This window comes from Telmatherina bonti (assembly GCF_933228915.1).
Source record: "Telmatherina bonti genome assembly, chromosome: 13".
Lineage (NCBI taxonomy): Eukaryota > Metazoa > Chordata > Actinopteri > Atheriniformes > Telmatherinidae > Telmatherina > Telmatherina bonti.
The window spans coordinates 10,331,822-10,357,979 of NC_136611.1; the positions used below are offsets into that span (position 1 = coordinate 10,331,822).

General features: G+C 41.3%; 1 protein-coding gene across 1 annotated transcript in view; it reads right to left on the minus strand.

Annotated features, from left to right (window-relative positions):
- notch1b (notch receptor 1b) overlaps positions 1-25,343 on the minus strand; it is a 45,632-nt gene extending 20,289 nt beyond the window's left edge. The window contains exons 1-9 of the mRNA XM_079251079.1: positions 25,214-25,343; positions 24,559-24,640; positions 10,747-11,009; positions 10,329-10,667; positions 6,998-7,120; positions 6,653-6,886; positions 5,207-5,362; positions 4,669-4,854; positions 3,448-3,561 (exon numbers count right to left, since the gene is read on the minus strand). Of these exons, the coding sequence (XP_079107205.1) occupies positions 3,448-3,561; positions 4,669-4,854; positions 5,207-5,362; positions 6,653-6,886; positions 6,998-7,120; positions 10,329-10,667; positions 10,747-11,009; positions 24,559-24,640; positions 25,214-25,271 (1,555 nt within the window). The 5' untranslated portion in view covers positions 25,272-25,343. The remainder of the gene's footprint in view (positions 1-3,447; positions 3,562-4,668; positions 4,855-5,206; positions 5,363-6,652; positions 6,887-6,997; positions 7,121-10,328; positions 10,668-10,746; positions 11,010-24,558; positions 24,641-25,213) is intronic.
- Positions 25,344-26,158: the final 815 nt, after the last annotated feature.

The following is a 26,158-nucleotide window of genomic DNA, read 5'->3' on the forward strand; positions in this document are numbered from 1 at the left end:
TGATGTAGAAATAAGACAGAACGCTCCAGATAAGAATGAAGTGACATAAGGCAACACTGACACGGTGTGATCACCTGCAGCTAGATGTGCACCTCCTCCTTGCAGGTATGACATAGATCATCTTCTAACTCCAGCTTTTTGATGTTACCCACCCCAGCACAGTTTCCCATGTCATGATTTATAACAAGTTATTTCAAGGCTTCCTTCAATGTGATAATATTCCATTTTATTCATGTTAAATTTACTTTTCTTCACTTTAACTCACATGCTTTGGCTGTGAATGTTGCATATGTGATGCACCTGCTGACAGCAGCTCTCGCTAAATTCTGCACCATGTGCTGCATTCACTTATACATGCACTATCTGAGAATAAATAATGGTGTAGACTTCATATTTGTGTGAAACTAAATGTTAGGAGTGTCCATTCAGACCTCCTCGGTGGTCCTGCTCATGCATGGAAAACAAAAATGGGTTGAGTTGGGACACATATTCAGTAGTTTAGTACAGTTTATGAGGGGTATTGACTTTGAAAGATACTACTGAGCCGATGCATTTATTGTCAGTGATACAGAGCAGATTACATCTATGTGTGTGTGTTTTGTGCCTGCTTCACTTTTCGCTCTCAAAATCAAAGATCTAGTCAAATTTAAAATAAAACAACTCATGTGTTCAATAATTCATCAAAAAGTACCACAAAGTATCCAGGAGTTGTTTCAGATGAGTAGAGTACATATACACTACGAGGTATTAGTAAAAACAGTAAGAACGCAAACTAAATATCATTGTATCACAACTACTGGAGTTAAGTTGTGGAACAACTTAGCTGATGATATAAAATTATGTCCTATTCTTATCAAGTTTAAAATTAATTAAAAAATCTCTATATAAAACATACAGGACAGAAATACCTTGAATTATCTATGTGTGTGTGTGTCTGTATATGTATGTATGTGTTTTATGTGTGCATATATATGCGTGTACATGTATGTATGTGTATCCATTTATGTACATGTAAACGTGAGTATGTGTTTAATTATTTATATGTGAAATTTAATTTGTGGAAATGATTACAAACTGAGTTCAAATGTGGGAAATGATCCACCTATGAACTGCATGACTTATGAATATATGGCAGCTACTATGTAGATACATATTAACAGTAGTATCGCCAAGAAAACTGACAGTATGTGTTGTGTTTTTTATAAAAGGGGCAGATATGAGAATTTTTATTCGTCCTGCTCCTTTTTAAGCCCGGTGGTGCAATGTGCTTAGTTTAGTTTTGGACTGTAAAGTCTTGTTCTGCTTCTGATCACCATGTGAGAAATAAACCGTCAAACTAGAAAAACGAAAACGCTACTTCTCACATTTTCAAGTTAATATTCAACATTTTCTCATGTCTTGTTTGTCTTAATCTCTAATTTCTTCCAAGCTACAACTTTCTGAATACTTGAAATCAAAGTTGAACATTTTGTTTGGAAAGCCGAAAGGGTTAAACATTTCAGAAGAAGTAGGGACCAAAAGTTGCACAAAAATATTAATTCAAATGGTTTTATGCGACGGTGGAAACCATAAAAGGCTGAGCAGGTGGGACTGGTTTCCAGTGAGGAGGAAATCTTTTTCAGGGAAAGTTAGGATCTTCTTCCTTTGCATGGTAGTGGTCTGACCCACATCCAACCTGCTCACAAAGCTGTCAGGATGTCAGCTGTCAGATGCAGTCGAGCTTCAGTAATCGGCGACTTTCTCAAAGTTAACCAGTAAATTTATCATGAAATATCACTTTAACCTGACTGGAGTTTGTTTGGTTTTGTTGCAGATGCAGTGCAGCCTTGTCACTGAAAGCAACGAGTCTCTCCGGTCACTGGAACACACTTAACCAGTTTGGACTGGTTAGATTTAAACCACTTGGATTAATGAAACAGAATCATGAATTTACTGTTCATGTGGGAAAATACACATTTATTCATACGCATTTGAGACTGGTGTAAAACGATGTGTAAACACTCCGGAAAAGAGACAAAACAACAAAGTAAAACAACTTATTTGCATCTTGAAAATGTTTAGAATTGAAAAAAAAAAAGAAAAAAAAACCTCAGTGGAACAAGTCCGAGTTTCTTTCCATTTCCGGCTTTTCTTCAGCTGCTGTGAAGAAAACTGCATTCCTGACTGAACTCCTTACCCACATGCACACGTATGCATGCACACAAATAACAAGCTGAAGCCAAAACACAAGCGTGCACATCACACACCTCCGCAGCCAGAGGAGAACTCATCCCGACTGCTGGAATCAGACATTTCAATGGCTCCCAGTGGGGTTTCCATGGCTATTCCATGTACAGAAATGAAAAGGGGGGGCCTCGCAACAGGGACAAATTTACATCTCAAGAAGGGCGGTTAAACTCCCTCCCCCTGCGGTACCCTTCCTGCTTCAGCATAACGGTCTGCGTGTCTCAACACATACACACACTCATCTCTCCCCCCCCCCCAAAAAGAAAAAAAAACCACTTTTGCCACCACTTTGAGCTGCTTCCTCACAAAAACCTCACTCTGTGTCACACACACACACACACACACACACACAGCTTTCTTAGGCGCTAAGCTCTTGTGTTCACTCGTCTCCTTTAGTTCTAAAACCTTCTTGTTGGGATCTGTTTTTTTTTCCCTTCCTTTCTGTCTTTCCCTCTTCCTTTCTTTTTCTCTCAACAGGAGGAGTCCAGCCTCTCTCCATCGGCACCGCCTTTGATCCACCCAACTTCGCTATTTTCCTTTCCCAAATAAAAAAAAAAAAGATTCACTTCCACTTCAGTGATCCCGGTGAAAGAATGGAAAACAAAAAAGGAAAAAAAATTTAAAAAAACACCTTCCTCTCTTTTCTCATTTTCCTTTTCTTTGCATCTAACATTCTCGAACTGCATTCCTCCCCTCCTGCACAAAGCATCCGTACCTCTTGTCCCAACAGCGTAACCTGAATGAAATTTCTGAAACAAGCTGCCAGGAAAACAAGACAAAACCGCTTCCTCATTCACGACGAGCCAATCAGACAATCCGTTTTCTGTTTCTCTCTTAAGTCCCAGTCACATAAAAAAAACCTGGTTTAGACCCACAAGTTTCTGCTCAATCATCAGACTTGATAAAAGGATAAGAAACTTGTTCAGAAAGTTCAAACTTCCTCAAGCCTTTCCTTATAGATTCTGGCTGGTTTCTTTTAGCTCTGCTCCTCAGCAGCAGCGTTTGTGCTGCGCTGCCCGGGCCTGCCTCAGGGCTGGGATTAGTGCCCGTCCGGAGAGGTGTGTGTGTGTGTGTGTGTGTGTGTGTGTGTGTGTGTGTGTGTGTGTGTGTTTGTGGCAGAAAGGAGGGAACGAGACAGAGGCGGCGAGAGAAAGAGATCGACCTCCGTGCCCCCTGGTCCCCCCCCCCCCCCGCTCCTACGCGGCAGATTGGCGGGCTCACCTGTGGGGCACTCGCAGTAGAAGCCGTTGATCTTGTCGATACACTTGCCGTTGTTCAGGCAGGGGCTGCTGGCGCAATCGTCCGTATCGATCTCGCAGAACTCCCCCTCGTAGCCTGGCCAATTAGGAGAGGACCGGGGGGGAGATGGATTGGTTAGACAGAGACGAGCAGTGGGAAGAATTTACTGGTATACTGGACTCTAATGAGACAAAGTGTTTATAAGAACAGGAAAGGGACTAAAATTAGCATCACTGGCAGATGAAAACATCTGCATTAAGCTTAAAGTTTCTAATCATGTGTATTGTTCTTTTTTTTTTTTTTTTTATTAACTCCAGTGCGTGTGTGTGTGTGTGAGGTGTTGGATGTGTGTGATGATAAGTTGTTTTTAGTGGTTTTAAAATCTGTGAAGAACTTTGTGTTTTGTTTTATTGTGGGAAAAGTTTTTCATAAAGTTTGATTTAATTTGATATGAAAAGCGAGAAAAAACCTCAAACTTTTAACTCTGAAAATGTTTGCTCTAAAACCACTTATATGTGCATTCTTTGTGATAGTACACAGACTTTAACAAGTCGAACTTCTCCTAACTCCAGAACTTTTCATTGTTTAAGTCACCAAACAACATTATTTTGTGCTTAAAAAATATATAAACACATAAATATGAGTCACCGTCGATGTTTAATGTTTCGAGGAATAAGCTGAGTTTACACAGTGTTGATCAGGCCAATTAGTGTTTCGTAACTATCTGCACGGCTTAATCTGCTTTCCTCTTGTGCACCTGAAGCGATAAATTCTGTATTAATCAGCAGCAAATGGTTTTATAGAGCTGAAGGAGGAGAAATAACATTCAGTGACTGAATAGACAGAAACAAGGAGTGTGATGGAAACTTTGGAAATAAAACCTATGAAAAGTCTAAGAAAAGTCCCCAATGTTCCACATCAGGAGACTTTTACTAATCAGAGGATGATTCACAGTGTTGAAAAGAAAAATAAAACACATTTTAACAGCAAAGCAGGTAAATCTCACTTATAGATACTCTGCTTAAGCATTGATGAAGTGAAAGCTGCAACAGATGCATGAAGTCTGAAGACAAAGCAGACGCTGCAATTCACTCCTTGTTTCTTAGCATTAATCTGTCACAATCTAAATCATCTTTATTTAAAAAGTTCAACTCTGTGTACAGCATAAAGCATTCATTATTCGGTCTAAACTTCCCTTCTCACCTGGCATGCAGATGCAGTGGAAGTCTCCTATTTGGTCCAGGCAGGTGGCTTCATTCTGACATGGGTTTGACAAGCACTCGTTGATGTCCAGCTCGCAGCGCGGCCCCACGTACCCCCGCTGGCAGTTACACTGGAACGAACCTTTGGTGTTTATGCATTTCCCTGCATGCTCACATGGGTTAGAACCTGTTGAAACACAACGATGCTTTAATCTCACCTTTTTTAGACAATCTTTGCGCACATGAAGTCTGAACAAGCAGCAATTTTAACCTAAAAACAAGAAAATGTCCTTAAGATGAAATCATTGAGGTGTTTTAATGTTAATGTGAGTCTTACTTGTGTGATTACAAGAATAATACTGTTATTTTCTGTAATTACAGGTAAAATTATGGGAAGCAAAGTACCCATAATAACAGTCAGGAATGAGGCATTATTTTGGCTTTTATGAAGGAGTGATAAGTGTATGTGTGGGAGCTGAAGACAGCTAAAATGTGTCAAAGTTTGATTAAACTATACAGGAAGTAGGTGCCAGCTTTACCCAATGAGCACTCGTCAACATCCTGATCGCAAGAAGCACCGACGTATCCCGAAGGGCAGGTGCAGAAATGGTTCCCGCTGACAGGGTTGGTGTCGCAGTTGGAGCCCTTTTGACACGGGTTACTCATGCAGGCGTCGTCCAGCTGGCAGAGCAGACCTGGTGCAGAGAGAACAACAAGCTGAACCCAACATAAATCTCTCACTTCCAACGTTACAAGCCTTTAAATCGTTTCTTTAAAATGGATCAGTGACATGAACTTCTGCAGTGTGAAAGTCCGTTCTCGTTTTTTTCTACAACAAACCAGAAACTTTTTTTTTTTTTTTTTTTTTTTAAAACAAGTGACTTTTTTTTTTTGTTTTCAGGTATTCTCTCACAGGAAGATAAATGAACACTACAAGCTAAGACGACTTAGCCAAGCCTTTTATTTAGCATTTATAAACACGTACGTCCTCCTACGACATGGATTCTCCGACCTGGACAGCACATGTCTGGTGGTTTGTACCATAATACCTAATTTACTATAACTTTAATCATAGGATAATTTAACAGCAACACCCTTTGACAGGGTTCAAATGAAAGCTCGACTGCAGTCACTCATTTGAGACAATAAAGGGAAGCTGTAAAAAAGCTCACTTTAATAGCTGAAATGATCTGAAATGATCTGTTTTATATCAATCTAAATTAAATTTAATATGTTCAATATTGCGAATGAGAAAATGGTGTACTTATTTGTGAATACTGCACATTAATATGTACTAAAATGTAATAAAATAAACTTGCAAATAAAATCTAAAAGCATTAAAGCTCACAAAAGTGAAGAGTTACTGACAGAGTGCAGGGTACTGATCAGCTGATGCATCAATGTGGAAACTTTATTATATTTCAAAAAATTTAAGCATCTATAACAAACATACAAGTCTATAGCAACGTACAACAGTTAATTTCTTCATGTTGTTCTTGTTGTTTTTTGTTTGTTTGGATCCCTATCAGCTTGCAGCATCTATTCTTTCTGGGCTTTTTATGTGTAGACATGACATCGGCTCATCCCTCGCGTTAATTTCCTTTTTTCCTGCATAAAAAAATCCTTTCAAGTGGCTAAAAACTGTAATTCAGTGCAGAACAAATAGAAAGAAAGTAATAATTGAAGTAAATGTCTCGTTTCATTGAAGTTGCCATCTGTAACCTCCAGTGGATATTTGTGGAAGAATAAAAAAAAATCCCAGGATCACCCAGAGATCAGCAGCTAATTTCTGACTAGAGCGCTGAACCTTATAGTCTTCTAACGTTTTGGGATCATTCATTCGTTTTATAACTGTTTAGTCCAGTTAATGGCTGCAGAGAAGCTGGAGCAGATCCCAGTAGTCACTGGGTGAGAGGCAGGGTACACGCTGGACAGGTCGCCAGTCCATCGCAGGGGGTTATAAAAACTAAAACCTAACAACGAACCTGTATGACCGTGTGGACATTCACAGTAGAAAGACGCAACGCGGTCGTGGCAGGTGGAGCCGTGGTGGCAGGCGGCGCTGGCACAGTCGTCGATGTTCTCGCTGCAGTCGTCTCCGGTCCAGCCGTTCACACACACGCACTGGTAGCTGCCGTACGTGTTGTGGCACGTGCCGCCGTTCTGGCACGCGTTTGGCATGAGCTGACACTCGTCGACATCGTCCGTGCAGAGCTGACCTGCGGGAGAAAAAACACGGATGAAACTTTTTCTTTAAGGTAAAACATCTTCTAACAAACAGTTGGGATTATTTTCTTTCAGTGAACTAAGAAGCATTTTGCTGCACGGACCTGTAAACTCGGGTTTACACTGGCAGTTGTAGGTGTTCACGCCATCCACGCACGTACCGCCGTTCTGACACTCATGACCTGGGCAGTCATCGATGTTGAGGTTGCAGGTTTTTCCTGTAAAACCTGAGAAAAAAAAATCAACCACATAACCCAGGTTATCTAACACGGCTCATTGTGTGTTTCTCACACATCCAGTCTCTCACTTCTGCTGCGTTCAAAACAACAAAGATGGTTACACTTCTCTTCAGTTAAATGTGGTCAACGGTCTTTTCCTTCCCAGGAAAGAAAGCAGCCGTATCCTGCGAGGTCTGCGGCAAGCTAATGAAATAACAACCGTGCCACAAGAGCCAACCAGTGGCGTGCACTGATACTGGGTTATGTAAAACACGAAGCAAAACTGGGACAAAAACTGGTATAACAGACACCTTTTTACGGTACTACTGAAAATCATTCATAAATATAAATACAAATATAAATACAGCTCATAAAGTGCAATTTAAACTTTCATCTGTAATAATAATTTATAATAATTTACTGTTATTTTAACTGTAATATTTAAGCAGCAGGAAATCCGTTGCATCAGCTTTTGCTGGTTTGTTAATGTACCGTATGTTTTATAAGTCCTTATTGTGTCCAAATTACGTTTAATTCATCAGATACTTGAATAAAAAGAGGTAGAAAACTGTCACTGGGTTTCACTGGGATGTGCACGTATATGTTTGGCTAGAAATCTCTTTATATTTAGTCGTACAAAACAGCGTTGCATGTGGAGAGTTTTGCAACTTATGAGTTTGTAGTTTTCTACTTCAGTGCATTTTGGCAAGAAGCCATCATCATGTCTATAAAACTGAAAAATAAGGATTTGCGATGACACTGGCACATGAGTATAAAAAGAGACATCAGCATGTCTAAAACAACACGTGACGAGGAGAAAAGGTCCAATTTACTCAGTGGCCACTGACTTCTTACTCATTTATAACTTATTTTGTCTAATTTATGTGCACATCTGAGAAGCACTGTGTTAAATATCTGTATTTATATGAGCAATTTGTACATAAATGTAACATATGTAACAATAGGAGCAGGCTGAATACTAGGATTGGGAAAATTGAATCGGAATTTTTTTGCTTCACAATTTTAAAATCGATTTTTTGTTAAAAAATCAATTTTTCTTTTACAAAAAAATAAAAATAATAAGTATAACAATTTTGTCATTTTTATTGTTTTTATTGATCTTTTTACTTGTCTTCTGGGGTGTTAAAGCAGCAGAATGATGATCTGGCTACTGTGTCGTTTTTTTCCTTATTAAAATCAAGAAATATTACAAGCAAAAAAACAAGTTTTATACATTTATTTTGTTTTTAATCTACAAAAATCAGCAATATCAAAGAATTGTGAGAATCGCAATTAAAATCTGAATCGAATCGAATCGGGACAAGAGTGTATCGTCACAGCCCTACTAATTACAACACATAATGGCATCTGCTCTGACTTGGACGTCTTTTCTTTGCAAACAGTTTTGCATGAATTGTAAATTCATTTTTAAATTCCAGATCTGGAACTCTTTGTTTTTTAAGTTGCAAAAGTTTGCATGTGATCTTGTCACTTCTCATGACACTTTCAAATATTTAATTTAAGAGAGAGTAAGCATCTTTGGGGCCATTTTGTCCCATTCTTTTTGCAAACATTACTTAAGACGAGCAACAGTACTTTATTAGAAATTCTCTGATGTTTTCAGATTAAGTATGCTAAAGGGGCTACAGATCATGTATACCACTATGCAACAGAGAAATAAAGACCAGTATATAAATACCAGTCTAGAAGCTGTGCTCTCCTCTTCCTCAGCCATGCCTTGTGAAATGACTGGTTTTTTATTGTATTGTTGGAAAAAACACATGAATATCTCAAGCAAAGCTGTCATCCAGAAGGCAGAACACATCCATTACTGTTTATGCATTATTTAGCTTGCAATATGTTCATTCTGCTACAGGAGGTGTTCTCTACAAACGGTGGGAAAATCTACGTGCAAAAACCGTTACTGGAATGAATCCCAATCACTGGAGAATATCCTGGTGTGCAGCAATGGAGAGACGTCTTTTAATAAAACACTGCTTCATTAGAATACTTTGACCTTTGTGTTTTTTAAGGAACAGAGCCGGCTGTCGGTGAGGTGGTGCGGTACGCAGCCAAGAAAACTGACAACCTAAATCTGTGAAGTCAGTGGAAACAAACAAAGAGAAGTCAGTTTGTGTAGAGGTGATGGGTTGTGGAGTAAAACTGGAGTCTCAGCGAGCTTTCCTTTACTCCACCAAGTGAAGCGGATGTTGTCCTTTGACCATTTCCTCATGATAAGACCAGTTGCCTTCCTGCCCAGTTTTCACACACAGAACAAACCAAAGCAGAAATACGCACATATTTACACACGCAGAGGACACAACATAAGCAGGAACAGCCCTGCCTTAGATGACATCATGGCTTAACCAGCAACAAGGAGCTCCGATCCTTCAAGTCATTTAACTGTACTTAAAAACTAATAAACTGAAGTCAATCCAAAAGGTCCAAACGATTTGTGTCAGCTTATAAATATCTTCATGGTGTATTTAAATTTTATCTTTATGTATTTTTATTAGAAAACTGTGGATGCGTTTAGAAGACACCTTCACTGCCTTGTGTGAATATCTAACAGCTGGCTTTCATGGTTTTGCTACTTTTGACTTCCATCTACCAACATAACTGGAAACTAAAGTTAAAAAATGTTGATCTCAATTTATAAGAAACATAAGAAGGAATTTTGTTTAGACAAAGTTTAATATCATAGAGATAGTCCAAAAATGTTAAGATAACACCACTATCTACTTGTAGTTATTGTTCATATTTGTACATTTTATTGCCATGGTTCTATATGTTCACTTATCTCTGCTGTATGTTTTCACCTTTTTTTATTTTATTTTTTTTACTTTTTTCCCCCCCTTTACAAATAAAAAAGAGAGAGAAGAATAAAATGGAAGAAAAATGGAGTAGGGGGTAAAAGAAAGAGAAAGGGGAAGCAGACAGAACTGAGAGAAACTAACGTTCAGGTCTGCTAAATACAAATAATGACTGGTGATGTTTACGTAACCAAGCATTTTATGAATATTTATGTGCAGATGTTTTTGCTGCTTAGAGATGTTGTATTATTCCCAAGGTGTATGATCTATGCAAGAACAAAAAAAAAAAAGTTGATCTGAATCATTTCTTGGAGCTCACCTTCCCACTGAAGCTACATAAGATCATCTTATTAGTCAAGATCTTCTTTAATGTTGCTCCCTGACTATGATTTGAGGTGTGTTACCTGGCACGCAGGAGCATTCATAGCTGGTTTCTCCCTTCTGGATGCAGGTGCCTCCATTCTGGCAGGGGGACGGGTTGCAGGGCAGGTAGCGACTCTCGCAGTGCCTCCCCGTGTACTCCGGTGGGCACTGGCATCGGTAGCCGCCGACCTCGTTGATGCACACCCCACCGTTTTTGCAGAGCGGCGGTTTCGTGTCGCACTCGTTAATGTCCTGTTTGCAGGTTTGTCCAGAGAAGAAGAGTGTGCAGGCACAGATGAAGAAGGACTCAAAGGAGCTGCAACGCCCACCGTTGGCACATGGATTTGAGGCACAGGCGTCAGCTTTTGTGCAGTCTTTCCCTGCAGACAAAAACATAATAATATCAGCTGAGCTCCATGTTTTGTGATAATCATTGCTTTGTAAATAATATCCCGTTACCTGTCCATCCAGGTGGGCAGCGGCACCTGTATGCATGCAGACCCTCCGGCTCGCAGGTACCATCGTTGCGACACGGTGAGCTGAGGCAGGCGATGTTGATGGCCGTCATACAGCGGCGGTCTGTGTAACCCACTTTGCAGGTGCAGTTGAAGTCCACCGTATTCCCCTTGGAGAAGGCTCGACATGTGCCGCCGTTCATGCATGGTAAGTTGTTGCAGGGGTCATGAAACTGACACCTGCTCCCTACAAATCCATCTATGCACCTGGAGGAAGTAACACAGGTGGAACACAGGTGAACCAAACCTCTTTCCAATGATCCCGAGTCTTATTAAAGACTTTGTGCTGCTGTTTTTATTCACTGTATCGTCACACTGGTGCCTCTAGTGACAGTCACGGACTCTGACAGCGACTGCTCTGTCTTTCTGAAGTACTTTCTAAAATAAAAACTTAAAAGAGCTAGAGCTAGACCCAGTTTGGGACATTGATTCTGAAGTTTTCTTTTGATACTTCAGTATCACACCAAAGGGATCATCTTTGAAAATCTGGGCTCCCCAAATTCAGGGAACTTTGGAAAAATATTGCCAAACTGTCCTAAAATGACCATTTGGGAGTCCTTGTATAAAATGTCCATAAAACCTCTGTACGATTGTTAGTTTAGAGCTACAGCTGCATCTTTCCAAATGGATATCCATATTCACCCTGAAGGTGTGTGTGTATATATTGACATTCACACATCTTAAATATCCACAATGACTCCAAAAGTTTGATTGCAGAGATTTGTTCATTTCATTATTGGTATGCATTATTATTATTATTATTGGTATTTCCTAGCTGTGACCAAAAGGAGGAACAAGACTAAATCAGAATCAGAATACAATTTTACTGACATTTAGCCAGTGTTTCAGCGCAACAAAATGTCTTGTGTAAGGGAATAAAGCAGATGAAATAAGGTGCGTTTCCATTACACCTAGAATTGCGCAAAAACTATTTCATCACACAAAAGTGTGATGAAAAGATTTTTTCCACATTTACGTGTCCCCAGGTGTGACGTGACCAGTTCATTTCTGGTAAAGATAGCAAGGTGCAGAACAAACAAAAGCTAATTTCAGAGTTTTAGAAAAGAAAATGAGAAAGAAAAGCTTTGAAAAGTTGTAGCAAATTCACCGCAGCAAGTAGAAAACACCAAAACAACGCTACGTGGCTACTTTGCATCAACCGCAATATTTTGTCGTTATTCTCACGAGATTTAACGAGACTTGAGGCTAATGCGCTAATCACTGTTCAATGGAAACACCCGCAAATCGCAATTGTTGTTTGTCAAAACTTAAAAATATCCCTTTTATTCAGCAAAAAAAATGTAATGGAAACGCAGCCATTGACTGTCTCCACTTCAAATGTATTTGGATCTGAATATTTAATGAAAAGTGCTGAGATGCTGTTGCCATTTAATCTTAATAAACTCAATGAAACAACTCTAAACATTAAAGTGTTAACATGTTTGTTCAACTATTACATCTCCTTAGTTTAACCATCAGGGCTGAATGATGGACCAGATCCTGAACACAAACACCTTTTTCTATCCCTAACTTTAAAATTAAGTTTTAATCCTAAAAAAAAAAGTCATTTACTTTAACCTGTGGGGACACAATCTGGTTCTCATGTTTACAAACCGTCCTTTTAGGTGTCCCATGTAAAGTTTGGTCCTTGTAAGGATGTAAAACAGAAACAGTTACTGGAAAAGCTTATATAAAGATATAAATGTCAAATATATTGCACTGTTTTTTTATTCTTTTTTTTTTTTTTTTTTTTTTTTTTAAAAAGGCGAGTTCAATTATCATTTTATGAAGAATCATTTGAAAAGCTTTTAGTCATCCACATTTACAGGTTGGCTAAGAAATTTCTTGTCTTTGTCTACTTAAAAAGGATTTTTGATCAAATCACAAGCTATTTTTAAGCATTGTCTTTATCCATCAAGCATTTAGAGCACTAAAACTACACATTAAAGAAGCAGAGATTCCTCCTTTGTGTCTGTGATTATAAATCGTCTACTTGGCCAAAGAGGGTCCTACTTGCAGTTTTACTACTGAGCAGCAAACTCATGAGAAACTTGGCTTTAAATGGCACATTTGTCTTTCTACCATCACCCCTGTGAACAATGTGTTTGGGGCTGTAAAACAGAGCGGACTGAACAGAGGCAGGAGGGGGGGGGAGGGAGGGACAAAACTCCTGTGATGTTTCTCACAGGTTGTGTGTGAGTCATAAACGCCGCCTGGACCCCAGCGAACAAATGCTTGCAGAAAGGGGAGCCTCAGATCACACAGACACATTCACACATTTACAATTACACTGAGAGGAGCTGAGGGGTTATCCCAGGAGGATGCACATGGCTCAACAAAAGGGCCACACACACACACTCTGCACAGTCGCATTGCATGTTGATGCAACAGCTGCATGTGCAATACTTCATGTGTTTCCAAACTTTTAACCCAAAAACGCACTCCAAACAGTTCAATGTTGGATGGCAAGAAAGGCTCAGTCATCACAAACACAAAGCTTCTCCTCAATAGCAACAGAGATAAGAAGTTGAAGAAAAAAAAAACTGCCATATTTGAAATTCTTTTCTCTAATCCATCCTACTCCAAACATTGCGATATGAGAAAAGAGGCCATCGCGGCACGCTCTACCACCCTCTATCGGGTCTCGGGCTCGTCTGACCCTCTTGTCAGCAGTCATTCATCCTGAGGACAAGGCAGCATCTATGCCACAGCGTTTGAGCCGCAAGCCAACATTATGGCAACTTCAAAGCGCTGTGCCATCACCTCAGCGCTCATTATTCTTTCCTCTCTGGAGGAGATTTACCTGAGCATCAGACACAGAGGAGACAGAGGAGACAGTGGTGCGAGCCATCTCATGAAACATGAAAGAAAAGTGAATTCCTGCAGGAGGATGTCTATAAATCCAGATTTATTCTGCTTTTCTATTGCAAAAGTCTCTCCAATTCTATGTTTGTTAATATTTAGTTTACTGTTACTCTGAATAAAACATCCTGCGAATGCTGAAGTGGCCTGAGCGACATTAAAAACCTAAAATATCTGGCCAGAGCCAATGAGTCTATTAGCCCTGAGGGGCTGACAGGACCACGTCCCCAAACATTCCCAGGGCTTCCAATGTGTGTGTGTGTGTGTGTTTGTGTGAAGGGGCCAATTGGTGGCCCCTCTGCAGGGGCAGGCATGTGTTTATACAGGGTCTCCCTCTCAGGGGATTACGCAGCCTTAGGACTGTCGCAAGGAAAAGAAAACATCACATGCTAGTCCGCCTGCTGCATAAACAGTAGCAACGAGTGGTGGCTTGTCCCTACATCCAGAGTGGAGGGTGGTACCTCAACTTTGTGTCTTTTAGCCTCTGACCTTTGATGTACTAAAAAAAACCTGTAACAAAATGTCACACACACTGACTGAGAAATGAAACAACACAATGTCTAAAATGCTTCACAAAAGCCAACATGTCTGCAGCTTCTTCCACTGCTCATTGTGGAGACGCATAAACACTCCTCAAATATTCTTCCGCAACAGTTTTACAGATAGTGAGAAATCTGATTGGGGTCTTTAAATCTCTCAAACACTGACAAGAGCTTTGTTTGTGGGATGAAAACCGAAGGACGGCCCGTACATCCAGTGTTTTGTTGATCTACGTCGTCCACACTCAATATTCTGGAGTGTGCTGCTCAGACACATACAACAATTATTAATTATAGTTTGCAACTTTACGGGTTGTTGTTCCAAATTGCTAAAAAAAAATTACACATTAAAACTTCAATATCTGAATTTTTCCTGTCCTCTCCACCCCAACCAGTCGAGGCAGATGGCTGCCCTCCCTGAGCCGGGTTCTGCCGGAGGTTTTCTTCCTGTTAAAGGGGAGTTTTTTCCTTCCCACTGTCGCCGCGTGCATGCTCAGGATGGGGGCTTGGATCGAAGTCATGACTTGATGCAATCAGTTGGTTTTTATTATAGGATATGTATGAATTGGCTCGAAATGATGTGTATGTTGAGTCGTGTATGTAAAGTGCCCTGTGACAACACTGTTGTGAAGTGGCGCTATACAAATAAAGTTGAATTGAATAGATCCACATTAGATTAGATCGGGGGTGTCCAAAGTCGGTCCTCGAGGCCGCTGTCCTGCAGGTTTTCTATATATTCCTGCTTCAACGCACCTGACTTAAATGGATCCAACAGCCAATTAAGTTCTGCACATTGACTGATTAGTTTCAGGTGTGTTGGAGCAGGGATACATGGAAAATCTGCATGATTGTGGCCCTGAAGGACAGAATCTGGACTACAGACTTACAAATGTGAGGTTACTAAAGGCTAACCAGAAAAATAGACAAGTTGATCTGCGTCTGCAGACATGACTTCATGATTAGTATTTTTGTGGTAAATTGTAATTCCATAGCAACTGTTGCCATGCCTTGTGATATAGTTATGAACTGATTGGCTTAAGTTGGACAGATTTGATCACATTTCAGCGCTTATTCAGACATATTCTGTGCTGCAGGTCCAATTTCTAATGCAATCATTTCAAATAATGACAACTCTTCCATAAAACTTCTGATTATTCAGCGTAGTGACTGTAGAGGTATGTGTGCACTGCATTGCGAGGGAGGTGGTGGTGGGGGTCTTTAAAGAAGCGGCGGATCTGGCTGCTAGAAGGCCAGTCCAGCTAAGCCCCAGCGGTGGCGGGCGCTGAGGTCGCGAGGCGCCACACAAGCTCGCTGGAAAAAGGCAGCCAGGAGCAGGTGCGCATGTTAATGAGGAGACGGCAGCTGCTGCCCCAGGCCAGTCACACCCCCCACCCCCTCCTGCTCCCATCGTCTCCCAAACCCTCCCCTACTCCACAGACTCAGCCTCCTTCCTCCATTCAACGCGTCGCATCCTTCTACTGTCAAGTCTGAAGACAGGAAAGAGCCGCACACTGCAAAAAATATCCTTCCAAACTTGGGATTAATTCTATAATATTATTAATAATAATAATAATAATAACAATAATAATAATATCTCTAATTATAAATATTATTATTATTATTATTATTATTATTATTATTATTATTGGTCTTTTTAAAGGAACATTCTGTAAAAAAAACCAAAACAAAACCATGGGACATGATTAAAAGAATTTATGTAACTGATGCTACAAATGGACATTTTTTCTTCTTCACTTCTTTAGATGGACTTTTTGCAGTGTCTGTATCTGAAACCCTACACACACACACACACACACACCTCTGTCCTAACTCCCATCTCCTCTGTGTACTTAGCAGAGAAATGAGGAGCGAGACAGGAGGAAAAAGACGAGGGATGGAGAGCGAAGGATGAGTGGGCCCATTGTCCCCCCCCAGCCACCCCCTCCCTTCCAGAGCTGACCACAGGCCAGGCGTATTCAACTGTTACACCTCCTCTTTCCTGTCCTTCCCACTCCCTCCCTTTCTTTTCACTCTGTCTCCTCTAGATCTTCATTCCTGAACCGTCTTGTTTTTTTTCTCCTTACTAGTTTCACTTCCTCTATTCTAAGTCTTACAGTTGCTGCCATTCACATCCACCATCTTTCCCTCCAAAACTCCCTGACCCCTCTTCATAGTTTACTTCTCCTTTCAAAAGTTACTCCAAGTTGCTCAGCAGCTTTTCCACAAGTCTTTGAGCTTAAATACAAAACATAAACAAGCAGGGAGACAAACAAAGGAGTCTGGAAGAAAGGAAACTGGAACTGGCTTGGTTGGGCTTTCACACGCAGAAAGGAGTAGCTGCTTCAGAAGGAATTTTATTGTTTACTCTAAAGAATCTTCTGGCCAGATTTTTAATCTTCAGTGGAAGCTCTCCTTCAGTCGCACTTTATGATTCCCTGAAGAAACTCTAACCAGCTTTGAAACTGGTACCTGTCCTTGCAAAACAGCCCCAGTGTCTCACACCAAGACCCAAAAGACAAACAGAGCAAGCCCACGCAGCCTCACCTTGGAGCACGTGGACGCTCTGTCCAAACACACGCTGGCTGAGGTGCGAGCCAACTGTAAGTCAACTGTAGCACACGCTGGGCAAAGAATGCTAACAGTTTGCTCTTTAACTTGGCGATACCCTGTCAAATACACACTCAGCACAAAAACAGCTTGTCTGGATACGAGTAAGAACGTACGAGATAGGTGGGGTAAGACAAAAGATATTCAGCAACTCCTTTATGGAGTCTTATGTGTTCAAAGCAAACAGAGCCAAGCAGCTGCTTCAACAAGCGAAATCTGCCGGCCTGGTGACCGACTTCATCTCAACAGCAGCAGGTAAACTGGCCTGCTGGAAAGGTAAATAAAGAATACACGAAAAGAGACACACAAATCAGAAGCTGAGCAAATATCAGGTGTTCTGGAGGCATCGTATAACTGCAGGACGGCAGTGGAATCATCTCGATACTGTTATTATCCTTTCTGTCATCCTGACCCAGTAGCCTCCATTGTTCTCCTCCGTGCTCACTTCTGCCGCATCTCTTCTTCAATGGCTGCCGCAGTAGCCCGTGGCAACAGGTCTGCCACACTGTTGGGACGCACGACAGGGCCGGGGCGGCGGCTCGAGCCTGCAGCAGATGTTGTGGTGACATCTGACCCTGGGCCAGGCGTCACTCTAAAGGGGTTTTCCTCACTGTCGAGCCAATCTGCCATCTGCCATCTTTCTGAGGTCGCGGGCAGATGGGGGAAATGTAATATGTGGGCTACACATGTGCAGTGTATACAAATAAAAACCTTGAATGAGCACACAGATTCAGGCAGCTGCATGGGGCACACTTTGAATGCTTTTTAAGAAGCTTAGTGAATTAGGTTGTGCATTTATTGAATTATAGTATCATGTAAAGCTCTGTGGGACAAAGTCAGTGTCTGGTTTCATTGCTGTAAACATCAGCTGGGATATTCATGCAGTATTACTAATTATTCATGTTCTTTCCAGGTTTTATAAAAAGTGTAGAAAAATATCACCAATTTTAGACTCCTACATGAGGAAAAAAAAAAGACAATTTTGGATTTTTTTTTGGTCTTTAAGACAGCTTATGACTGTCAGTACTGTAGTAAATGATATGATCTGGGAAGGTTGCAACAATCCCACAACACCATGGGACATTGAGCCTTACAAACAATCCAAATTATCTGGAAAATTATAATTATACAGTCCAATATAATCAGATGTACTTTTATTACCTCTTAATAAACCTTTTATTTATAGAAGCAGGGCCTTCTACATGGAAATTCACCATCATAAGATCTGACGTAATGCGAAGGCAGGCAACTGTGCATGATTACGTCTGATCAGAGAAGCCAAACCACAACAAGGCAAAGCAAGTTTGGGATGAGCGAGGACACAAAACAAGACTGAACAACACAGATGTCAACTTGTTTTCTTTTTTACTCTCTTAGTGCAGTTTCACATGGTTGGCATTTTCAATTCAACTTGATTTAAGAAAGAAAAAAATTTCCTTTGTGGCCAATGTGATGGACTGGATACCAGTCCAGCTTATGCCACATGGCTGATGGTTTGTTTATCAGTACATACAGTAAGACACAGAAATACAACCGAAACCTTTGAACTTTTAAAGCTAAAGTAGAAAAAGGACATACACCTTCTTGCTGATAAGAAAACATCTGTTTTCTTTAGGCACATTTGCTGCAGAAAAGTCTAAGGCAGGGATCCTCGATCCTGGTCCTCGAGGACCAGTGTCCCTCAGGTTTTCCAAGTGTTCCTGCTGGAATACACCTGACTCAGACTCAGAAAAGCTCCACACATATCTGCTAAATACACATTGATTTGAATCAGGCGTGGTGGAGCAGGGACAATTGGAAAACCTGCAGGACACCGGTCCTCGAGGACCAGATTTGGGGGTCCCTGGTCTAAGGGACTCATGTTCTAGGAGGCGATATTATCCCAAAATGACCACTAACTCAAGAAAGAAGACGGGAATCCAGTTCCTTGATCGACCATGGACAGAAAATGGTTCATTTGTTGCAAGGAAGCAATGAAGTAACAATAAAATGACTCATTTATAAAATTAGTCTTTGGGAATCTTTATTTTGGTGCTGAAACATAATGCGGTTTTCCTAAGAAGCTGTCCAGCAGCAGAAGCAACGAGATTTCTAGCAAGTTGCATTTGTTCAATGGATGGTTGTTTTGCTTTCACACTGCAAGACCTCCAGTTTTCAGGCAGACCAGAGTCCACTTCTTTGGTCCACAGCAGATGAGCTCCACATAAACTGTACTATCTGTGGAAGCAGACCTGGACTAGTTTGAAGCAGGTGAATGTGCCCCTTTCCTGAGCTTTAATAAAGCCTCATAAGTTTGACTGTGCTGCCATTCCTCTACATCTCATTGTGGATGGTATTTAATAAACAAGTGGTTTTATTGTCTATCAGGTGTTTCCAGCCAGGAGTCAAACCAGTAGAGCTTGTTTGTCCCTTTGACTCCCCCTCCCCTCGTTCCCTCCTGTCTCCCCTCCACTGCTTCTCATTTCCTGGCTGTTGGCTTCTGTGCTTCATCTAAGTCCCCCTTTAGTCTTGTCTGATCGCTTTTAAAAGTGTTGCCTTAGGGGCGAAGGGGGCCTCTTTTCCCTCCTTTCCTCTGAGCTTCCCTTTCGTTTGTGCTTTCCCAGTATCTTGTATTGTGGCTAACCACAGTGACAACCCCGCCACCACTAGAGGACTAAATAAACACCAAAACACACATGTAAATTTAGCTTTAATCACATAAAATCAAATGTATTGAAATAAAAATAAGCTTCAGTGAAACCAAATCTGGCACAAAAACTTGGGTTGTTTGTTGTGGAACTGAAGCCAAAGTTACCAGACTTACCACAACTGGCTGCATAAATTACAGGGGGACTCTCCACCTCTCACCCTCTCCTTATCCTCATCTTTCTTTTCCTTCCTCTCTAATCGTACGGGGGAACTGACCTGACCAGCCCACATCTGGCAGCCTTCATTAGAGACCCCATGTATTTGGGAGCAATATGGACACAGCCCATGGGAAAGAATCGGCTCCCCAAGGGACCAAACACTTGTGTGTGTGTGTGTGTGTGTTTCTGTGGGTTTCATGAGAGTCAACTCAGCTCTAATGACTTCTGCCACTGCTTACTTTACGAGGCTGGGAACCACTTAGAGGCTTTCCGGGTGTCTGAAGGTATAGCTGACACCGGACCCTCAGGTTGTTAATGTACGTGTCGACTTGAGGGTCTGAGCCTGAACATGAAAAAAGTCCCATCGTTACGTCCTGCCTTTGACGAAGGACTCTTTTTACAGTTTATCTGCTTGCATTCTTTATGAGTTTGCTGCTAAGTAATGTAATATATGAGTAAGCTGTCGCTCCATTGTTTAAGTCTGTCATTGATGAAAGATGAACAGAGCGATAAATCCCTTGATCACTTAACAATCTAGCACTGGCCTAATTTCCCCATTGTGTGTGTGTGTGTGTGTGTGTGTGTGTGTGTGTGTGTGTGTGTGTGTGTGTGTGTGTGTGTGTATGAACTTCAGTGATTACAGTAGCATTTTGTAACTTTCTGACCTTAAAAACATGCTTTTTATTATGTACATTCCTGGAGCTGTCTGTGCCCAGTAGCATCCAGAGGCTGAGAAACAACTCTTTACAGGATGATGTGTCACTTTACTGCTGCGTTTCACTTTAAGTCACATGCTAGCAACTGGATATCAACACACTGGTTGTGTTGAATGTACAGAGACAGTGAGAGAGAAAGAGATAAGAAAAGAGTAAACGTCGTACTGACTTTTACTGGCTGGAGAGAGCTCAGCGTGCAGGTAGGATGTAAAATAGATGCCAAATTAGCTTTTGTTAGGGGGTACCTCACTAAGAAAATGTCAAAGTTCTGTGGTGCTTCTTTAACAATTAAAGCTGTGTCATCAGGACAGTTTTAATACGTCCAAGAAAAATAAAAGAAATGTTTAGTTCAGGTGTTTTGAAAGTCAGAAAGAGAACCTGAGTCCTGATGGACTTTCTTTGTTTAGATTTTGGCACAACACAGTCCATAAACTGTATCAGTTATAATCTGATTTTATAGTGATCTTTTTACATTTATTTACTGATTTATTTTTCAATGTAGTGGATGAATGAAGCAAATTTATGTTTGGGATCTCATTTGACCTCTGGCATCTTTTTCACCACATACTTCAGGTCTTTTGTATCCCCAAAGTTTGAAACCCACTGCTATGGTGTCACCAAAAGCAACACTAAAGACGAGTTTAATGTTTTCTTGCATCATATCATGGTAGCTTAATGCACTGGTTAGGGGGTGCAGACTAAAAAAAGGACAATGAAAGGGTCACTGACCACACCCAGACAATTGTGACTAAAACTTAAGTTTAACCCGACTGAGGAAACAAACTCTCCTTGGTATCAGTGTCACAATCTAAATTCCTATTTACAGTAGCAGAAAAAAACTCTTCTCTTTCACAACAACACCTTGACACTCATTTATCCCGAGAATATCCCAAGAATGAAAGCAAAAAGCACACCTGGCGGATCGGTTTCTGTGTGGAGCTGAATGTCCAAAAAAACCACAAGTAATCATGGGTATTATGAAGCATGGTGCTGTGTGGGTAGTGCATGTCCTTCATAGTTGTTCTACTTGAACCCACAGGCAGGTGGTCTGGCTGGAGCAAAATAAAAGAAATGAGGAAGTGTGGTTTGCAGTCTGCTCAGTGCCTTTGTTTCACACACACACACACACACACACACATATGCTGACTGTCAGAGACTACTATCAAAGTTTATGTGATTTGTCTTGGCATATGCCATACGGGGAGGCTCAAATATCACTAATCCCCAGCGCAGAGGTTCCCCACCACCAAGTCGCTTCTTTCAGCCAGAACACTCCTCTCACCAGGTGGACCCTCGCCAAAGGGAACCTAACACTGGCGGCAGCGGCCATATAAAAGCCTTGCGCTATGTGCTTCTCGTTGTGTGATGATATGATCAGATACGGCACCTTTTCTTCCCTCGGGCCACTCTGAGGCTGCTTCCTGACTCTGAATAGAAATGTAGGAGGAAGGTGGGGGGTGAAGAGCATACAGAGTTAAGATAGACTTGTCTGACCGAGGGCAAACAGAGGTGCCATTGAAGAATGCCCAGAACTGGAGAAACAAGGGCTCACTTTCATTGAAGTGGATGTATACTGTGGCAGGGACACATACCAGCAGGGAATTAATGGCTCTGCTTGTTATCTGAATTATTGTTTGATCCAAATCTAACTACATCTGAGGCTACTTGCAGGATTTAAGTTCTCACATTAACAGATACGAAACGCCTGCTTGAAGCGGATATGACTTCTTGAAACTGATGCTTTTCTAATGTTAACCAGGAAAATCCTAAGTTTTGAATAATTAAAAACATTTTTTAAAAACTAAGATTTTAAGTAATAATCCATAAAAGCTTAAAAGGTTTATTTTAACATGATGCAGCTGAGGTTACCATGACGTCGCACTGGAACCAGCCCATTTGCCTCCTTAGCAAGGCGAGTTACTCCAGTTATAAAGTATGATTGCATCCTTCGTCCTAACTGCATCCCATCACACCACTATGCTATCATCAGGCTGTCTACAGGAGGTATGTGATCTTTCAGCAGCATCCTTCCTCGCCAGAGACCAAGCCAGGCCCGACATCTCTCATCCCTCTGGGCAGAGAGAAGCTCTGGCCCAAGTTGCTTTGATTCTGTCTGTCCATTATGCCACTGGAATCTACTAGTTATTTTTCCTGGTCCGGGTTTTTAGTCTCTGTCACTGCGTCCTGCTGCTGCCAAACCTCCACAGCTAAAGAGAGGCCTCCTGAAGATAAACTTCACGCAGGATGTCATTGGGCCAAACCAGATAGGAGAAGCAGATGGTATTTTTGGTATGTCAAGTAGGCATCTTTGACATACTATATAAAAAAACAAAAGGATTCAACACCACTTACTTAACGTCAACATAACACTTGAGCCTAAGAGCTGCAGCTGTTTGGTTGAGGTAAAACCAAAACATGAGTCTGAAAGGACTGAATAGAGCTAAAGAAAACGAAAAAAAAAATGCTCCTGCATTATTTTATTAAGGAATATTAAAGATCACACACAGAAAAATGTAAATCAATTAAATAAAATGAGCCGATATGTCAAATAAAGACCTTTGACACCTTCGAACAGGATCCACCTGCTTGCAGTTGTTCTGGTCCAAACAGCTGCACTGCTTTACACAAGTCACTATGGAAGTCATTGATCTTAGACAATACTTACAGGAAGTTTATGTTTAAAAGACACTGAGGACTGTGGACCTCGAACTGAAGACAGATGCTTGAAGCAGGTTGGAAAACTCAGATGATTCACTTCCAAGTTCAGATTGCTGGTACATCACATAATGTATCTTATTCTTCAGAATATGCTTGAAAATGATGGTTTATTTCTGTTCTCTCAGGTTATTACTAGAAGTTGTATTTGTACACCACAGAGGGGATTTCACATCTTAATTACAACCCCCCAAAAAACACTAGTAAATCTTAAAAACTGAATTTTCACTGATAACTGGGATGAAATGACATCTAAACCATTTGTTAGTGGGATTTATCTTAACACTTGGGCTTAAAATGATCTAAATGACCCCTTTTTTTGATGATCTGCCCAGTTTTTGGCAAGCTCTGAACTTTTTTTTCTGGTCCTGGAAAGCCACAGTGACAACTTGCACCATTAGAGAAAAACTGAAACACACAAACACACGCGCGCACACACACACACACGACGCCTTGTGTGCCCGCTCAAAGCTTTTCAAAACTGCAACGGTGCCCATCTCCATGTTTAATTGGAGACGTCTGAGGAGGAGGACAGTGCAGCGCCACAATGATGGCTTTGTAGCCCAGTGAGGAGGGGTGTGTGTGTGTGTGTGTGTGTGTGTGTGTGTGTGTGTGTGTGTGTGTGAGACAGAAAGAGAGAGAGAGAGAAAGAAAGAGAGAGAGTGAGGGGTGAATACATGACCAGACCAAATTAAGATGTGGCAGGGGGCCAAGATGGCTGTCCACTTGTTGCAGCCCCAAAGCTTTGACCTGGCCGATCCAATCATCCGACCCACCCGGCTCGGCATAAGTAAGGTGACGCTGACCAATGCTCCTCATGCCAGGATGGAAATTGTATGTTTTGTTTTGTTTGCACACTTAACTTTACAAAATCTCTAAGAATCTGCCTCAGTTTTTATTTTTATTTCAGCAGGGTTTAAAATCCTCGAGCCTCCGCCATCTGTCAGGGGCAATCAGAGAGAGTGAGCACTGAAGGCCATTGAGGAGGGGACACAATCCCAGGAGAGAGGAGGGGGGCGGTAGGAGGACAGGGTCTGAGGGTCTCTCTGGGAAGCCTCACCCAGATTAGTCACACAGAATTAATCGCAGCACAGAACAATGGTCGCCGAGCTTCTGGCAAACCCAGCTGTCGCTCCGTGAGAGAAAAGAAAAACAAGATTTAGGGCTACGAGAGTTTGGCTGGAAAGTGGAGTTCGATGGCAGCGACACACACATACACAAAACACCCAGAGTATCTCATAGTGACCCCTGTCCTCATCAATGTCCACTCAGTTCTGTTTCACTTCTCTGACCATTTGCCTCCCAGAAATAGCCGCCGCATTGCGAGCACTCATCCCCTTCAGAGCCTTCACGTGTCAACCAGAAATCTCAGAGTCATTTCAGATTCCACGAATCCCACATTTCAGCTCTTCTGGGCAGGTATTCGTCATGATTTATTGGATAGGAAAGCAAATGCAGATGTTCAACTTACTTGCACTCTGCATTGCCATCTGGAGTTGCTTCACACCTCCCCTGGTTCAAACATGACTCCGTTGGCATGGAGCATCTTAGACCTGCAAACAAACATTTAAATACATGTGTGCTTTGCTAAAAACTCCTCCATGACAAATATAGCAACATTATGAGATGATGCATGAGACCCAGTTTGTAAAGTTTTTATCTCTCATGGGCATCAGAAATGGCACAGATGTGAAATCTATGACTCTTCCTACTTGAAAGTGCAGTTTTTGAGTTTCTGGGGTTAAAACGGGACTTCACGCTGCTTTGGCAAAAAGCTTCCTCGTACATAAAAATGCATGAGCCATTTGGAGGGTAACACACCTTTGCAATTCTCCTTTTTCTAAAAAAGAAAAAAAAAGGAGGAGAACTGCGAAGCTGCAGGATATAAACAGCAGACTTGTGTCTGCACAGTAGTGAGAAAAGTTTCTAGTGTTTGCGCGCAACAGCTGTCTGAACGAAAGTCCATTCTGCAAAACAAATCTGCAAAAACGTCAAATAACCTGGAGAATTGCTGCAGTTTGGGGGGGAAGAGGGAGAAGCTAAGAAAACGCGTTAAATCATTAGTCTTAAAGTATACAAATCAACTTAAATTAGAAGGAAAGGACATTTAAGTTCCCACAACTCACCTCGTGTAATTCCTATCAGCGACAACAGGAAAGTTAGTTTCACGAATAAAATATGCATTCCTTCTGGTTAAAAAATATGATACAAATCCACGTGGGTTTTTTCATAGATCCGATATTATGTCCACCTTCTTCGACTGGTAAAAAAATAAATAAAAAAAATAAAATAAAACCCTTTTAGTTCATCCTAAAGTAGATCCACAGAGAGTAAAAGTGAAGCAGACTCCTGGTTTGAGATGTTGTCACTCCAAGTCCCGAGTTGGAAATGATGAGGGACACAAGTCTCCATCCGCAGCCCCGCACCGAGGGGCGTTTTTCTTACACACACACACACACACACACACACACACACACACACACACACACACACACACACACACACACACCCCAACAATCACACAGTTGCTCCCCAGACAGGCACAAGCTGTGCAAGTTGATGAAGAGATAGCGAACAAGTTTGTTTTTCAGTCCAACGGCGGTTTTCCCACGAAGTGAGGGGTTAATGAACACCTCTGGTTCATGAGCCAAGTTAGTTCGCTTCCTTAACATGTTAGCTTACTGTTCCCGCTAAAATAATGATAAATAAGTTAGTAAAAGCGTTTGAGATTGATTTTAAAGTCTTTACACACTGAAAGCAAGTTTCTATGTCAAGTTTTATACTCGGGAAGTTAGTTTATGTTGCAGCAAAATGACTTTATTTCAGCTTTTATTAATGGACACATGATTAGGTACACCTGTTGCTTGTGAAGTCAATGCCTTCAGCCCTGTAGACCATAGACATTTATTTATGTCTATGCTGTAGATACTGGTCATGGTGACTTTGTGATGTTCAAACCCAGCATGATAATGGGAAGGAAAAGGATTTAAGTGACTTTGAACAGTGTGGTGGTGCCAGGTGGAATATTCTGAGTATGTTTAACTTGGATTTTTGTGCACATCCATCTCAAG